Here is a 19,131-nt window from a genome sequence, read left to right as displayed (position 1 = left end):
ATTGTTGTTTCTATCTTTGAAATTATTTTAATCAATTTCTTAGTTTATGAATATCAAGATTAAATTCAAAGCATATGTGATTCATTAAATCTATTGGTTTTAGAAATTAATCTTTTAGTTCATGTTTATCAAAATGAATTTCTAAGAAATAATCATTTTAAATCAAAAGAAATCATCTTTGGAGCATTCTAGCCTATTTGTTGACAACATTGAAAAAATACTTGAAATTGTCGACAGTCTTCTAACATTATGTTGTTAGTCAAAAAGTATGATTTTAAAATGTCTTGAAACTGTCGACAATTTGGCAAGCATCTATCGACAACCAGTATTTTTGCAAAGGCATCTATCGATAGTTTATTTACATCTATCGATTAAGTTTTCAATCTTAAATTAAAACTATCGACAACCCTTGTTTTTCTGTCGACAATTTGTATTGCAGAATCACGTAACGACTAATTTTTAGAGCATTTAATGCACACCAACCACCAAGCAACAGTCTGATTTTTTGAAGCATCCTCCATCAACTATAAATATGTGGTTGATGGATCATTCAATACTCAACTACTAAGTGTTCAAAACGTTATTAAGCTTTAAATTTTATGTTCTCTCATATTAAAGTGTAAAAGTTGTGTTTCTTTTGTATTTATCTTCATTCAAATATTGTATTTCCATTTAGAAAACTTGTAACTAAGAGGTCAAACTCTTATAACTCTCTTTTTACTGTTGTATTCATTTTTTCAACCTTATAAAGCTTGAGGGCCTATCTATTTGATAAGAGGTTGTATTTTCCTAATCTTTGAATTAGAGAACCTACTTGGTTTAAGTATGGAGTTTTAGTGAATTGAGTTTAAATTCCTTTATGAGTAACTAAGGGAGTGGACATAAGCCATTTAGCCAAACCACTATAAATATGTGTTCTTCTTGTGGTTGTGCTCTTTGGTGCATTTATCTTTTCAAGCAATCTCTCATTTCATAACTTGGTTCTTTATATCAGTTTATCTCAAAATATTTTCAGTTTAATCTATAAAATTTTTATTTACCCAATTCACCTCCCTTCTTGGGTGTGTGCCATAACACTTCATTTCTATCACAATTTGCCCAAGATTCGGATTCCTCATGGTAACTAGGCATTCAAAGCCAAATTATAAGTTGACTTGGTGCCTGACCTCCAAGATGTTATTAGTGATATGCTCTAATACTAAATTTAGATGACATCTAAATAAGTATTTTAATATATCCTTGTATTTAATAAATGACAGTTTATCTTCATTTATGACTCTCCAATAATGTATAAATGAGTCCCTAGACTTCTTGTTAGAGATCTTATTTTTAAGTTGTTAAAAATATGATAACAAGATTCTTTAGTACAAAAAATCTTAAATTGTTCCTAGTCCATAGCTTTTTTAAATGGGGACTTTAAACAAACAAGTATGGATTAGCATAAAAATTTACTACTTTGATTAGTATGAGATACTAATACTAAAGGATAGTGAGTCACATGTCATAAAATATGAGATATACACTACAAAAAAATTGATCTTTTGTGGTGATTTTTTTGCAGCAGTTTTAAAAATCGCCACAAAATACGGTAATTTAGCATCGGTTTTTTAAAAACCGCCACTAAATTAAAAAAATAATTAAATAATTAAAAATTAAAATTAAAGAACATTTGTGGCGATTTTGAAAAATCGTCTCAAAATTCATTAAAAATTTAATTTAGCGGTGGTTTTTTGAAAACTGCCGCTAAGTTCAGAAAATAATTAAATAATTAAAAATTAAAATTAAATAACATTAGCGGCGGTTTTGAAAAACTGCCACAAAATTCATTAAAAATTTAATTTAGCGGCGATTTTCAAAAAATCACTGCTAAATTTAAAAAATAATTAAATAATTAAAAATTAAAATTAAATAATATTTGCGGTGGTTTTTCAAAATCGCTGCAAAATTCATTAAAAAATTTAATTTAGCGGTGATTTTTGAAATCGCCGCTAAATTTAGAAAAAAAATTAAAAAATTTACAAATAAAAAAATTACCTCAAAATTTATTGAAAAATTTAATTTTAAGAAAATAAAAAAAATTAAAAAAATTTTAATATATAAAGTTTTTTATAATTTTAAAAAGAAATTTTAAGAAATATATAAAATATTCGTTTTATTTTTTAATCAATTAATTTATTTTTATTTTATTCCATTACTCTTTTAAAAAATAATTAATTAATTTATTTTTTTCAATGTATAGTAAAGAATATAAATTATAATTCTGAAAAATAGTGGTTATATGTTAGTATATAATTTATATGAGTGAAGTTTTACTAACAAGGCTTCGCAGCTTATCTGGTTTCCCGCGCGCATGTGGTCAAGCATGGTTCTGGGTTCGAGTCTAGGAAAAGGGGAGAAGGATGTTGAAAATTTATTTCCAGCATCTGCCACATGGCGCACGGACACGCGGCCATGTGGCAGGGGGGTGCTAGGCGCGCTTGCGCGCGGCTTGGCCGCGTGCGCGAGATTTCAAAAATTCGAATTTTTTTGAATTTCAAAATTTTTTGAATTTTTGCGACGGTTTTAAAACTGCCGCTATAATTTAATTTTTTCGAATTTTTGCAGCGGTTTTAAAACCGCCGCTAAAATTCAATATTTTAAAATTTTTTTGCGGCGGTTTTGAAACCGCTGCAAAAAATATGACTTAGGGGCGGTTATTCCAGCGGTTGCTGAAAACCGCCGCTAAATGCTTCGCGACGGCTATTATAGCGGCGATTTTGAAAACCACCGCTAAATTACGTGAACCGCTGCAAAATGCAAAAAATATCGTCGTAAAATGCAAAAAAACCCACCGCTAAATGCTGATTTTTTTGTAGTGATATAATTATAGTTAGTAATTGGGTGGTTGTTGATTGAATAACACACTGAACATGAAATTGATAACAAATCACATAGATGAGAGAATTAATTATCTTTTATCAGTTATGGTTGTGTAACTAATCCTTTGACTTGAAGTAATATGGTTGTCATATGTATTGGTATGTGAGATTTGCTAGTGATGCGAACTCATCCAACTACAAGATGAGAATGTTCACTATGTGGTCTTATTTGACTAATAGACAGAGACAGGTATTTGCCAAATAAGATTCATTACCTCCATTGTGAGGCATACCTCCTATGCAAACTTTTATTGGTTTGTGATGGGAGAAATTCTTGGCTAACCCATGAATGATTGAAAAAGAGTTTTTAACATGTCATCTCATCACTTCAATTAAGATCTATAATATAGTATTGAGTTAGTGAGTTTAATCAGTCTATGACCCTCACTCGATCAAGACATTAGGGGTGGAAGGATTGAATTACATGGTAGTCAGTAATTAAATGGGTTCACCATCAATGGACCCCATTACCATTTAGGTTATCTTGATATGTTTCTAGACGTCACTCAAGATTGTAAAGATATTTTGAGAAAATTGAGAGATTCTCAAAACAGATCGAAGAGTTCGATTTCCTAATTACTACTTGATGGTGGACCTAGAAAGTCATACATCCAAAAGCAAAGTGATTAAAATACGAATTGTGCGGATTGTACATAGTCACAAAGGCAATGTCCGTTCACATTGTGAGGATATTGATGATTTTTTTTAAGTTAAGTAGAATTGATTTTTATAATATTCTAATTTTTTATATAATTTAATTAATTTTTTGAAAGTTTAATATTTTTTAATAATTTTATATAATTAATTATTTTTTTTATTTTGCAACTCATTAATGGGCCTTTGGGAAATCTTACTCTGTGAAATTTTAAGGGTCGCTTCTTCATTTTCAGGTTCTAATTTAATTTATTTTTTATTAATATATTTTTTTGTTATAATATCAATAAAAATGTCATTTTTTGTTCGTTGAAATTATATTATAATATTTTTGTATTTTTTTTTCTTACAGGTGGTGTAGTCCAGTTAGAGGGAAGACTTTGCCAAATTTTTCCTAGAAATTATATTAAATAAAGAATATAATTAATTAAATGATTTCCAACAATTAAGTTAGATTTGTTGGAAGTTAGTTTTAGATTCCCGTTTGGTGACTTTCTTGATGGATAACGAGGTCACTGAATTATCCAGTTGGACAGTTCAAAAATTTGATATTATGTTATATGCTTGATGGATATGCATTAACTAGTCATGCATAGTACAAAAATTCAATAGCATCTCACGCTATTTTCTGATTGTTTATATGAATATGTTCTAATTCGTGTGATTGACTCATTGTATATATGAATATGTTCTAATTCATGTGATTGACTCAAATTGAATGTAATTCGTATGAATCAGCACATAATTTACAGTTGACTTACTAGCCTAACTCACTTAATGGTTGTAACGATTATTTTTTGTAGCTATTTTTATATAACAATCAGTATGATATTTTAAATATTATTAATATTTTGGTTGAATATTAATTTTCAATTTATAAATATAAATTTTATAATTTTTAATATAATTCTCGTTTTAAATTATATTAGAATAAAATTATTTTAGATTAATTAGGTTAATTTAATAATTAATCTAAAAATATATATTTTTAATTATATATATATATTATTTTGTAAATGTTTTAATGGCAGAAATTTTTAATTTTTTAAAAATTAAAAATATAAATTTTAGTGACGACCAGCATCATTGTCACTAATGGGTTAATTTTAATGATAACCAATATTGTGTCACTAACGGATTAACTTTAGCGACGGCCACGTATGGCGGTCACTAATGGGTTTCTATTAGTGATGGCCAATATTATAGACACTAATTACATTAGTGACGCCATACGTGGCCGTCACTAATGGGCTGCCATTAGTGACGGTCACGTATGACTATCACTAATGGGTTGCCATTAGTGATGGCCAACATTATGATTACTAATTACATTAGTGACAGTCATATATGACCGTCACTAATTACATTAGTGACGAGGGCATTAGTGACGACCTATGACGGTCTGTCTGGCCGTCACTAATACTTTTAGTGATGATTTTTTGGACTTTTAGTGACAACCTTGGCCTTCACTAAAAACCTTATTTCTTGTAGTGTCCTATGCTTAAGTCTACAAAGAATTCTGGAGATAACTTATAAGTTTGAAAGAGTAGTAAAGAATGCCATACTTTCGACTTACTTATTGAGATGTTTTATTATCTTTTGGGTTGAATTTCCTTATAAGGATCACGATAAGAATTAGTTGGCTTCCCCTACGTCGTGAAGGATTTTCACGAATCCAAGAATGATTTGGATTAGAATTATTGGGTATGGAACATCTTATCTTGGGCTTATCAAGATTAGGACATGTTGCATCAAGACGAGTTAGAATGCTTATCCTATGTTTCTCCATATTAGGCTTGAATTTATTTGCTCCCTAAATCATAAGGATTGCCTTTGAAAGATAGCTTAACAAATAAATGCCTTGAGACCTTCTTTAGTCTGAACTGTACTTTGTGTAGATTATTTATATCTTAGTTTAGAAGATACTTTAGCATCTGTCTTTTAGATGATTAAGGTTATTTCGGCTTGCCGAGCAACTTGGGAGTACAATTTACGTAAGATCCAGATTTCTCACGACAATTAGGCATTTAAAGTCAAACTGTGAATTGACTAGGTGATTAACCTCGAGCATAACTCTAAAAACCTACCACTTTGTCCTATGTAAATTTTCTTATTTTTCTAAACATCGTCCTATATAGCATCTTAAAAAAATATCTTTTAATTTTAATAAAATAAATTTACTTAATTCACAACCCAAATGTAGTGATTGTGCTACTCATTAAAAACATAACAAAAAGGATAGAATTAAATAAAAAAAATATCCAAAAGCAACTTAAATTTGATGGATGTATCAAAAATCAGTTACAATGATTAATACAAAACAATTTAGGCTGGAATAAATTTGAAAGAATATTATAAGTTAAGGATATCGATTACTCTTGATCAATTTCATTCATTAGCTTAACGCCTTAACTGGAGTAGATTGTACGGGTTGGAAGTATGGTTGTTAAACTCCCGATTTTACAGGTATGATTTTATAATTTTTTACACTGAAAATCCTTACGATTTTACGATTTTAAAGTTAAATCACACTCGAATTTACGATTATACATGTCGAAAACCCACTTACGATTTTACGATTTTAACAACCTTAGTTGAAAGCACCATTCATATATGTTAAGAAGTTTTATATTTTTGGTATTTGCGCAACATAAAAACAGAATCTATTTGCTACCATGAACCAAAATAGTATTTTTATGTTTATATTTATATTTTTATTTGATCAACTAATCACCCAATTTTATTAAAAACGAAAAAAAAAAGAAAAAAAATCAAACCTATCAACCAAACCACTTTCGTCAGCCCAAGAACCTCCAACAATCAACAATCAGATAAATGATTATAATCTAATAATTTGTAGTAGTGCTCCTAAATTTAAATTTTAATTTCGTAAATCTTTATTATTCTTTTACTGAATTTTAAGTGATGTAATCTCACTTGTAATAAAAAATAATTTGTTTGTAATGAACAAGTAATTTGGTCATTATAAAATACTTTTTAGATATATTTAATAAAATATACAAACCTTTTTTTATTAAACATTATTTTAAATTTTGTTTTTAATATTTTGAAAAACGATAGCATCATCAAAAGCAAAGTCTAATTTTATATTTTAACCGACAGTGAAAGAGTTACAACAAAATCAAATAAACGAATAAATGAATAGTTAATCCTTCGTGATTATTCACTATTTAAGTAAAAAATGGACAATGAATAAATGACCTAAATGTTAAATATCAGACAAAATATAAAGACTCATGTAATGACCCAAATTTTCACTTCAATTTTTGTTTACAACACAGTAGAAACAAATTGATTAAATTTACATTTTTCAGGGATTCTTACATACACATTATAGCATCAATTATTCAAATCTGTAAAACACCCTATTTGAGCCCATGACTACACTATCTTCAAGAATCTTTTCGATTGAGAGAGTCCTATACACATAAAACTTACATAAAAGAATAACAATCTCCATAGCATCTATCCCTGAGCACAATTCTTCTAAAACCTAGAATGATGGTAAAACAAAATGAGTCACAAGTATTGGCAAGTATATCTGAAATAAATAACACCATAAGATATTGTAACAAGAAGATATCACTCAAGACTAGCCATATCAAGGCTTCCCACATACGTTTATACACCATATCTCAAATTATTGCATATATTTATTATGCTTTACATTATATTCTCATGTCAGATTCCAAATGTTGGTATGGTACATATTCATGATTATGGGAGTAGCCTTTCGGGCTGAGTTCATATTGTATACCGTGCACCGTTATACACGTTCACATTCTCATTCACATTGTTTTTTCATCATGTACCTCTGTGAAAGGTTTCACGACATAAGGCAACACATACACATGCTTAATACTATCATATATAACATCAAATTAAACCCATAATAGTCATCAACCATATGCCACCTTCTTTGGCATGGCATCATACGCCTAACCTGCCCGGACATCATTAGCACAACGATAGCAATGCCCTGGCTCAGAGGCCGAGGGGACAAATACCCATCATAAACTTCACTTAATAAACATATATACAATATCATGCATGATCATATGTAACTCACACTACCACATATATGCAAAGGTCTTTACACAGTTGTTATGGAAATATTTATTTAGGTAGTTCAAGGCAAAAATTCACATGTTCCACGTTATGCACATCACATCACTAATTCCATATTGGTACGTTTTCAAACATATTTATGACATAAGGCTTTAGCCCAATATTCGTAAGTCAACACGTTGATATTTATACAATTATGGATCTCTCGTATGGATAAATATTTGTACCACTTCACCTTCAAGATTAGAGATACCTCCCGTTGCTACTCACATTATTGATTGATCCAGCATATTTGATAATATTAAATATTAGATAGGGACGGGTCAGTTGATCGCTACAATTACATCGAGTCTCCCTGACTTTCTAAAAATCTAGCCCACATCGGTTCAACATCATTCCCAAAGAAGTAGGGCAATACAAAGTCCCGTGACAGTTAGAAATAAATATCACTAGAAGTTACATATTTAGTTTAAGCTCACCGTTCACATACTCAACAATAACTCACATATTATAAAATGATTACCATGCGTATTTACATAATTAATGCGTGGAACTAGGTTATGGTAAGGGAATAAATAAAATATGAGAAACCATGAAAACTTGCGTAGGGATTAAATAACATAATGAGAGGGTTAGAAACTTGCTTGTAAACAACTGATTCTTATCTCTTTTATGCTCCCGTTGCAAAGTAAAACGTTCTATAGAAAATAACAAGATTGCAGCTCAAATTAAATAAATCTAATCGCATAATCCATATAATCTAACTGTGAAAAACCTATAATTCAAATATATAGCACTCGTAATAATTTTATCCACTTACTAGAATATTTTAACCACTGAATAACTTCAGGATTCTCTGATTTTTCTTCCTATTTCTTTTATTCTTTATTTTTTCCTGCTACTAGCTCAGTTCCCCTTCTTCTCTCTCAATTTTCCCCTCTTATTGCTCTCTATTTGGACAAAAAAAGTGGCCAAAATCGGCCTTTTATAGCACACAATGCGACTGCTTGGCGACCAAGACAGATGGGCGACCTAGGGCACGCCATGTGGTGCGTTCTTCGGTTGTTGCGCGACCGCCCCTTTCCCTCGAAATGACATTGTTTCAGAGGCCTTGCGTTGGAAAGATTCCAGCAAAACCACCATCGCGCGCGCACTACCCCACCCAGCACACACGTACACATGACCAGCTAGGCTGGCTACCTCCTTACCCTATATACACGTGCGTTTGCATTTAAGGGAATCCTTAGTCCATTTTTTCGAATTTGGACCAACACCCCAAAACTTTCAAAATTCACATACACACCCCACTCTTCATTTCTCTTTATTACACATACTCCCCGAACATCCTCAAAAATCCATCAATTTAATTACTTTACTATTTCTATAAATATTTCTAAATAAATTAATTAATTACCTTAATTTTTCATTTCCTCGAAACACATACATTATTATTTTTTTCTTAAATTCTCAAATATTCAATAATTACTCCAAATACAGGGATTAATAATCATTGACTATCTCCAAATTTTCAAGATGTTGCACTCAATATCCAAATAATATATATATATATTTATAATAACCCCAATGAGGTTAATGGTCAACTTTTCAAATCTGCAAGAAAACATGCCTAGTAACATATGACCCTTTGCTAAAAAGGACCGTGATTTCTGGTCCAAGTTGGATCGAATGAGGAATTCGTCCCATTCAGCGGACCAGGAATCATTTTCGTTGCAAATGAGCATATTTCTAGTGCCCATATGTATGCATCTTATGCATGTACCATTCTGGAAGTCGAAAAGAAACCAAGAGCTTGAAGAGTTGGGATGCGAGCATCAGAGGAGCCACTTGGTTCCAAATGAGTTACTCTGCATCCCTCTTTACTCCACTGGAGCCACATTAAACACCCACCAGGTAATTCTGTTGTCCCAACATGAATTCTACCTCGGTAATCATGCAAAATGCAAAACTCAGAACAATGGACTCAAAATGTCTTTTAAGCAATATCGAAAGCAACCTAAATTTTATTATATGGCGGCAAATCTTTCGCACGAATTATCACTTCTTCTAACTTACCTTGCTTCGGGTCTGTATGTGCCGCCGCCATCACAAGAATCAGCAGCCATTGCACGGTGACGCAAAAGCCAGATTCATGATGATTTCACACTAGCAACTTCAACTGTTTTGTGTATGAAGGGACTAAAAGCAATCCAGAATGTCAGCCGCAAATAACAAGAACCAGAAAGTATGAGGGGTCCTCATCATTGTTACCACGATGTTAATAAACTCATTAATACTTCTGAAATGTATTTAGAGCTAACATAATTCTCATGGTTATCCATCTCCATTAGCTAAAAATAAATATAGGGGTTATTGACATGCTTACCACAAAGACTTCCCTGAATCCTCATCAGTATACAAAATCAAATTTGGGATAATAATCAGAAAACCCAAGCTCTATAGCTTTGTTATAAAATCCAAAAACAGGGTGAAAAAAGAGTATCCTGCTCCCCCTTAGCAACCTTGGAGCACATAACTCATCTCATGAAGCAAAGCAGCGCTTTGGGTTGTGCGTATAGACTTTGTGTAAAGAATTTCTAGTCAGGTTTCAGGGTGAAAGGAACTGCAGGCACCACCGCTATTTTCTGCGCTTTGATTCTTTACGCATCTCTGCTAAGTAGCTCTCCAAGTTGGATTTCTTCCATAGACATCTTCGAATAAGATCTTCTTGTCTAGCTTCATCTAATAAAACCATGAGAAAAACTATCTCAGTGAAACATTGCAGAAGGAATGCTTACCGTACAAGACTACAAGTGACATGAGGGAGGATTGGAATCCCTCACTCAGTACGCCAGATGGCCTTTAATTATTGTCATAAATTGGTCCGTCATGTTTTGTATCTGTTCCTCCTTTTAGTGGTTTTGTTTCTTTTCCCATTTTCCCTTTTTCACACAAATAAGGCCCTAGAGGGCTTTGCAGGGTCAAACCAAGTTTGATCCAGACCCATGAAGGACATAGCAAGAAGCCAGTAGACAACAACTCCATATGACACATGCCACTGAACGCATTAAACTAAGCTTTTATCGCCGTGGGATGACGCTCGGTATATTGGTGTTATTACTAATTTTATTCTCAACATGAATTAGAGTTCAGGTCATCTAGTATGACTGGAGTTTTATTATTAAATTCTTTTCTAGTTGCAATTGCCAATATCAGTAGAATATATGTCTTCATAGTAAAAATTTTAGCAGCCTTTCAAATTATTTATTAATTTTTACTGAATATTGAAGGTTTTACCTTTTCCTCTCCCTGGGAATTCTCTCCCTTTTCTCGTCACTCTTCCCCCTTCTCAGATATCTTTTCCCTTCTCGGTCTTTTTCTCTGTTCTACACCATTACCTCACCAACCTCAGGTGGGAATGTAGTTGAACTTTGTTTTAAAGTCATCAATATGCCCAAACATAAAGCATTATGCTTAGTTCAACTGAACAATAAATAATGTACATGCACACATGCATATGCAGGTACCTTTCCCTTTCCAAGAATTTAAATCATCTTCAAAAGTACAACGTCTGGATAGACATATACCTATGCATTCCCATGAATCAAAAGGAATTCCCAGGGATCTTTGAGTTAGGTATGAAGCATCTTCCCAAGAATATGGAGCTTGTCTAACCCGGTATCTCCAGAACCAACAGACCTGCCATAACAGTAGCTGGAAATGGGAAAATTGTTCAGTAACTGTTGTGGTGTGTAATAATCAGAGATCAATTTCTCTCTATAGGCATGGTAGAACACAACTAAAATCAGAATAAGACCAGACAGAGTTCACCATCTATTTGAATAGTTTCTGAAAATAAAGAGGAAAGTTTTGTTGGTTTTCAGCTGACATTCACATTCTAACCTTTACAATAGTGTAAGGTAAAAGTATGAACCGGACACCAAGAAGTTGCCAAATGGAAGGTTTTTCAGCACCCTTTATCTGTAAGTCCAGTTCTTTGCTGAGATCTTCTTCCAAATTCCTATAATGAAACATGGTTCACCTAAATCTTAACTTCAAATAAAATTTGGGAAAAGAAAAAAAGCCAACAGGAATGATTTGTGTCATCACTGGTGTACATATGCTTAATATCAAGCACTAATCAAATACCAAGCAAGCTCATACTTGTTCATCTGTTTTTGGCTCTTCTTCTTCTTTGTCATCCCTCCACTGCGTTCAAGTTCCAGTGCCTGTAATCGATTTTTGTAAGCTGGAGTCTTCTTGACCATGTCTACAGCCTACAATGATGAAAAAAGAAGATTAAAAATATGTTTTGAGGAAAAACAACCATCTGTCTAAGGGGAAGGATGTTAGAGGGGCATATGCCTTCATATCATCTGCATAGACATGTGCGAGCATATGCTTTTCTAGACAAGTGCTTACCAAAAGCATGAGAACATGAAAATGATTTAAGCATGGGTGGAGACCAAAACTGACCTTTTAGCAATAATCAAATGACATTTTATTTTCCCCTTTTTGTTTTGGTAAAGTAATCCAACAGGTGTCAATTCCTCCAAATTAGAACAATATCACCATTGTTCTTAAACAAATCTATATTAATCTCAAGGTAATGATGAATGTGAAATAGACAATATGATCAATTCAAAGGCTAAACTTCCACCATAATTGGCAATTGTTATCTCCATTGTTTTAATGAACATATAATTAAGAAGTTGTTAGCCCCAAAGGTACGACTCAAAGTTTTGATACTAACAGAACAACTCGAATTTAATGTCTCTACTGGGGTTGATGGATATATTTAACTCATGCAAGACATATCACAAAGAACTCAAGTGGACCATCCATCACAATTATAAGCATAATGAAGCAGGCAAAGTCAGAATCAATAAAGTTTCAGTTTGATTCAAATTGAGCTCAAAATGTTTTAAAACATTCATGACAATCATCCTACATTACTTTTTGGTTAAGGCATTACTTCTTCAGCTTTTAAAGTCAGATCTTTCCAAAGAAAGTGTGCATTGCCTTAAGTTGTGAAAATGTTTTGACTTCAAAGTATATAACACTTTAAATGATAATTCACAATCCACTCTTTTGTGCTTAAGATATCTATTTTTCAAACAAGTAGAAGACTTGGCTGACTACATTTCTCAAATAAGTCAGTTGACAAGAGATTGTGTTTCCATGTTGCATAGGTTGGTTTCAAAATATCAACTATATAATAAAATATGATGATATCAATTATCTTCATTCATTACCATCTCATAAAACTTCCCCATATGAAAATGGTGTTGAAACTTTATCTCATCATTCCCTTCCTAAAGGAAGGACATCCAACATAAAATTTTGCTCCATTGTTCTCTTGCATAGATTTGTATTGTCAATGTAACTTTTAGAAGTCAATTGACATTATGTGTCACCAACTCTAACTTGGTTAGAATAAGGTACACCTGACGATCAATCAATTGAGAAGAGGCAGAATCCTCAAAATTCTATTCTGGCTAAGATCTCACACAATTGAGTAGAGGCATAATGGAGTTCAAATTTTAGGGTTGGTTTCTCTATTAATAAATTTGTAATTCTATTTTTTTATTAGAATAATATAAAAATTGAGTCGGTTGGATGCTTTATTTAGTTGACAAATGATCAACACAGTTGACAGAGAAAGCCCACTCATCCGACTGAATGAGGGCATAATGCAAAGACCAAAAACAGGGTCAGTTCTCAATTTGTTGCAACTTGTTTTCAACTAACAATAGACCAATTCAGTCAACTGAGAGTTTTGACTCAGCCAATTGGGAAGACCCATAATTTGGTTTTTCCAGCCCTTCCTCTTGGATTTCAAAACCAATTCCAAATCTTCTTGAACGGATAGTTTCTCCCTATAAATCTCCATTAGTTCTTGAGAATAACATAGAGAACTTTGGAGAAACTCTTGTGCAAATATTTGGTTTGATCTTTTGTGAAGCTTTTTCGCAATTCTTTGAGCTTTATTGGTATATCTTTTTGAGAGAAGAAAAGAGATTTTTTGAAAATTCATCTTGTTTCAATCTTGTTTTCAAAAGCATCATTCTTGAGCTCAAAACTGTTCCAATATAGCCATCCTCTTTGATCTCTCAAGCAAGAAGAAGAAAAGAAGAATCCTACATTGCTCCATCCATTTGTTTCTTCTTGTATCATGGATCTTGAGAGGTGTGAGCACCATTGTACTCTGGAATGTTCTCACCTTATGTGTGAGGGATTTGTGTTAGCATGCAAGCTAAGGATCTTGTTGAGGCAAGGGATGTTGATTAGATCCAGTGAAGTTAGGGGATTGTAAGGTTCTATAGCATCTGTCAAGCTATAGGGATTGAAAGTTTCTCTAGCACCTTTGAAAGATATTGTTTCTGTAGTGAAACCCTCAAAATTGCAATTTGTTTGTAGTGAAACCCTCAAATTGTGATTTGAGGAGAAAGGGCATAGGCTTGATTGATGAGTCAAACCTTTATAAATGGGTTTGCCTCATTCTTCCCTTTCTCTTTACTTCATTGTTTTATATTTGTTGATTATCTTCGTTCATATCTAAAAATATAAAGCAAAGTCACGCAGACAAGTGGTACTTAAATATTGGGTTTCGAATCTTTAAAATCATATCTTCCGTAAAACATAATTCAACCCACCCACCCTCCTTGGGTTGCCACCAGGGCCACAGAAGTGATGCTGAATGTTCCCAGTTGAAGACAATAGCATTTGAAGTAACACAGCTACATAGCTTGGCACATATTGGACCCATTTCTGAACAATTCAAACTTTGATGGTTGGTTCCAAGATATACGAGTTCAAGTCTCATGAGTTGTGTTTGTCCCCTGTTATTCCTATTTGTGTACTCTTGTCTGCAAGTGTCAGTCTATTTGTCTCTCCAGTCCAAGTGGGAGATGGGGTTGCAAGAATTGTTTGATTTCTTGATAAGTATTGTTAATCTCATTTCCTAATAACTTAAACTTCTGGGGATAAAAATGGTCTAATAAAAACACAGGTAGGACCATTTACCTAACCTAACAAAGAAAGAAAAAAATACAGGTAGCAACTTCTGTTGATTGCTGACTTCACACATAAATTCTGAATGAGATTCAGAAACTAATGACATAATCACAACAGTTAGGTAACAGGAATCCACTGGGTCTCTTGCTCCAAACAGGAGTATCAATATTTAGACCCTCCATGAAACATTGTGGCTAGAAAATTTCACTAGTATCATGTTAAAGTCATATTTGACTTATCTGGTTACCTGTTTATACCTTGTCCATTGATTGAGATACTGAAATGCTGAGAGAATCAAAAGAAGACCCACAAGGACAGCACGGGGATCCTAGCAACAGAGAATATAAGTAATAAGTAAAGAGGCAACACGGTAATGAGAAATTCTATACTTCTACCATGAAATAGTTTGCAAAGCAAAGATTCACAAAGGCATGGCAGAGAAGAAGGAAGTTCTCACTGTTTTGTGACCATAGTATGCATGGTAGTAGCGAGCTGTATTGTAAAATACCTAGCAGAAGGAAAATTTAACAATTAGCCTTAATGATAACAGATTCATCAATCTAAAATTGTTGAGAATAGGCAAATAAAATAGTTCAATTCCATCAAGCAAATATGTTATATTCTCCAAGGAGATTGTGAAGGGGATGTTCATATGGTAGTATAATGTAATGGATTCAACATCAAAAAGATCAAAAGCAAAGTTTGTAAATGACAAAGTCTTCCTGCCCACATAACATTAACACCAAAACTTAAGGAAAAAAGCAAATGAAGTAATCCTGAGGGTTAGATCAAACTACTGAAATAGGCACATGGCAAGACCTTGAAACAAAAAAGAATACACTTCAAACTGAATTCTGACTTTATCATTAAGGTATTGCCAATTATGTTTGCAAGAAATGTCAACCAAAAAATCACCAATGGGATAATGTCATTGCAATTAAATCATTGTCATAGTAGTGGCAAGCAATGACCAAGGTGATGCAGTCAAGATAATTGGACCAAGAAGATAACTATGATGTCACCAGTTTTTGTGTTATTTGGAGTCTTTGATTTTATATTTAAAAATTTTGAATTGTATTAGGACTTCTAATAGATCATAGAACTTGAGTGGTATTAGATCAACATAGTAACTAGAATTAATTTTAGAAGAGGTCAAAGTGTCTTATGAGTCTTATCATGCGTCTAAATAAGGGTTATTCATGTAATCTGAAAATATGACTTTGATCATGAATAAAAGTTTAATATTTAGAAGAGTTTGAGCCCCCCCCCCCCCCCCCTCCTCTTCTCTTTTTCTCATCATCCTTTTTCTGCTGCTTCCCTTCTTCTCTATATATTCTCTTCTCATGCTGGAACTTCCTTCCTTTTTCTCAAACTTTCTGCATCTTGCTTTCTCCCTCATTACTTATCTCCACTTTCCTCTTTCATGACCCATCTTTATATACTTCTTCCTCTCTGCTGAAATGCCACTCTACCACCATTCTTCCATTCTGCTACATATCTTTCTTTAAATTTTGCTACAGCTCTTTCTCTGTATTTATCTCCCATCTTCTTTTCTTTCTATGTCCTCCTCCAAAGATAGTTTCCTTCCATTCAAAGGCTTTGGATTTTCAATCTAAATTAATTTCATATCCAAGCGGAAGCTCCTTTATCAAGAGTCTTCTCAATGGTGAAAATTTACCAACAATGAGAGATTGATGTAGTCAAGATGATTGGATGGGACCCACAAGATAACCAATTACGTGATTAGGAACTTTGATTTTATCTTGATGTATTTTAATTTCATTAGAATGATTAATAGATCATATCATAGAATTTAAGCAGTTTAATTTACCATATCAGTTAGATTTATTTCAGCAAACTTCGAAGATAGCTTCTTTCATTTGGTTGCATCACCTTTTACCATTGCCGTTTCCTTTGCTCTTCCCTATAGTTTTTTGCATGGTTCTTCTACTCTTTTCTCTAAGTATTTGGTGCTTCTTTCCTATTTTTGCAACTTCTCTCTCTGTTCTCTTCTCCCTCCTCTGCATATATACCCCTCCTTGTTCTATCTACTTTCAATTCTCTCTCTTTGCTGCTACATATCTTTCTTTATTTTGCTACATGTCCTTCTCCCTATTTATCTCCTATATCGTCTTGCCCTTTTCAGCTATACTGCTGCAGATTGTTTCTTTCACTCTAATCCAGAAGGTTCCCAAGGAAAAGATCAGCTACTGAATAAAATAGGTGTTTCTTTAGTTGTAACAACAATAAAATAGTAAAGAACATAGTTCATGAGCCAAAATCAATGACACATAAAATGTCTAGAAGTTGTGGCTTCAAGAAAGTGGTAAATGATACTAGAAGTTGAGTTTAAAAGCCCTTGAGGATTGACTGTGAGTCTGGATTAGTAGGAAGTACAGAAAAATGGTAGATGTTAGGTAACCAAAAGAAGCTGAGAGGATCAGTTTTGTATAATTTGTCACACATCGATACACAAAATAAATTGCAGATGGCGTTAATGAAAAGTGTGTTGTCTTACCTCCTCTGGATGTGCAATTGCATAATCATACTGCTCTCTTGTGGCTTCATCTTTCAAAATCTGCAAAAAAGCAAACAATTCCTTTCAACTATAGGCACCAAAAATCGTGGCAGGCTTCCTCAAAATAAGCAAGCTTAAGAAGTGACAGGGAAACATTGAACAATAAGGCTGTAGCTTAATTAGCAATTCTGCAACTAAAATCCCGCACATACAAAAAAAAAAAAAAAAAAATGTTCACTTCTTGGAAAAATGGACGACCTCTTGCAGAGAGAAATCGAGCTTTGGCTAGTTAAATAAGCTGATCCTATTGAAAATACCTCATAAGCATTTGCAATTTTAACGAACAACTTCCTCGATTCCGGATCCGGATTCTTGTCCGGGTGACTGCACATAGAACATCGAAAATGATATGTGAATGCATCATCCAATTGCACATATAAACATGCGCGAGGAGACTCACTATTTCAAGGAGAGTTTGTAGTAGGCTTTCTTGATTTCTGAAGCATTGGCATTCTGAGAAACCCTACACGAGAAACAAGTATTAGAATCAGCAATTAGCTGAAAATTGTCCATTGGGCAGACGAAGATCAGAGAGTTAGAGAAGCGGACCCTAGGAGATCGTAGCAATCATCCTCGTCGCAGTAGATGGAGACTGATGGCTGGATGAAAAGGCAGAGGAGGATAAGCATGACCGCAGGTGCGGCAGCGGACCGGCCAATCGCCGCCGAAGTTCGCGCCATCGCAGTCTCCTTCTCTCTCTCTCTGAATCTCTGCTTCTTTGAGCATCGTTAGATTTCTCTCCGTCTTCCACAATCTGTGCCCACAACAAATTGACACTTAAGTCCCTGTATTTTTGTCCAATTTACAGAAATATCTGTATTTGGCTTGGTTTATGGGAGAAACAAAATTCGACTCAAATTAATACAATTGTGTCAGGTTAGATGGCTTGTTTTTCAATCTAATTCCATTCTTATTCTATTTTTTGAACTTTGTTGATGTCAAGTTAGGGTTATAGGCGTGCGCTATATATTGGGTTTGTAGACTTATATTAACTTAATTTATATTAATAAATATTATAGCATCGTTATTTATTAATATCTTTTAATATTTTATTTATATTTACTTTTTTTATCAAAATTTATATTAAAATAAATTTTACAAATCTTAATATTTACATGTGCCATTAATTTTATATTATTAAATAATTATTTAGATTTTAAAACCTTGTTATAACATACCCTTGGGAAGCCTTTGTCTTTTCCTGTGGCTTTGGAGGCCCTGCCATCCAAAAACCAAGACAATCCACCTTAGGATTCTTTAGGTACCCCTACCCTGAAGACTTGCCTATTTGCTTTTGAAGCCTATCCGAGAGACATGTCTTTCATGCTTCAACCCATGTTTTTTTTTTTTCCGCAAAACATGGCTCATCCTTCTTCAAGCCTCATTTATTTAGAGAACCTTCGAGAGGTATATTCACGTAAGTTCTCTCGAAGCTTGACCCAAGGACAGCTAGGCATTCTCACCTGAAGAGTCATGCCAATTGCCTTCGTGCATGTGTGATATGTGTCCCAATCCTTCGAGAGGTATAAATATCCCATGACCCCTCATTTTATGGGATCTTTTTCCAACTCTTCAAACTTTTTTTTCGATTCTTCGACAACCACACACACAGCCTATTTGGAGACTCTTCTCTCTTTGGAGAACTCCATCTACATACTCATCTACATTATACCTGCATTCTTCAGCACACCATGGCAACACTTGACTTAGGCATCGGAGGGCCCTTGCGGGAGAGAACCCCATGTGCCTTCTGACTGCTTATTATCTTACGGATCCTAAGATCTTTCGAGTCATATCAACTCTTCCAGATAGTAGAGACTCACCTGGAGCTATCTACTAATTCGAAGCTTCCTTCGTTGGAGACCCTTTCTCCGAGTT

At 33.5% G+C, this 19,131-nt stretch overlaps 1 protein-coding gene across 2 annotated transcripts; it reads right to left on the bottom strand.

The window, feature by feature from the left end:
• Positions 1-9,936: 9,936 nt before the first annotated feature.
• LOC127793749 (chaperone protein dnaJ 50) lies at positions 9,937-17,999 on the bottom strand. Of its 2 annotated transcripts, none has more exons than XM_052324453.1 (10): positions 17,803-17,999; positions 17,654-17,716; positions 17,511-17,577; positions 17,194-17,253; positions 15,133-15,183; positions 14,923-15,003; positions 11,823-11,935; positions 11,562-11,679; positions 11,246-11,372; positions 9,937-10,400 (listed from the first exon to the last, which is right to left on the bottom strand). In XM_052324453.1, the coding sequence occupies exons 1-10, from the start codon at positions 17,931-17,933 to the stop codon at positions 10,297-10,299; spliced, it is 915 nt and encodes a 304-aa protein (XP_052180413.1). In that variant the 5' UTR covers positions 17,934-17,999; the 3' UTR covers positions 9,937-10,296. The 2 variants fall into 2 exon arrangements, with proteins under 2 accessions (XP_052180413.1, XP_052180414.1); XM_052324454.1 differs by lacking the exon at positions 9,937-10,400 and adding an exon at positions 10,432-11,087.
• Positions 18,000-19,131: the final 1,132 nt, after the last annotated feature.

The sequence above is a fragment of the Diospyros lotus genome, chromosome 2 (genome assembly GCF_014633365.1).
Source record: "Diospyros lotus cultivar Yz01 chromosome 2, ASM1463336v1, whole genome shotgun sequence".
Taxonomy (NCBI): domain Eukaryota; kingdom Viridiplantae; phylum Streptophyta; class Magnoliopsida; order Ericales; family Ebenaceae; genus Diospyros; species Diospyros lotus.
The sequence above is the reverse complement of the archived record's forward strand: the minus strand, read 5'-3'. Positions and strand labels throughout refer to the sequence as shown.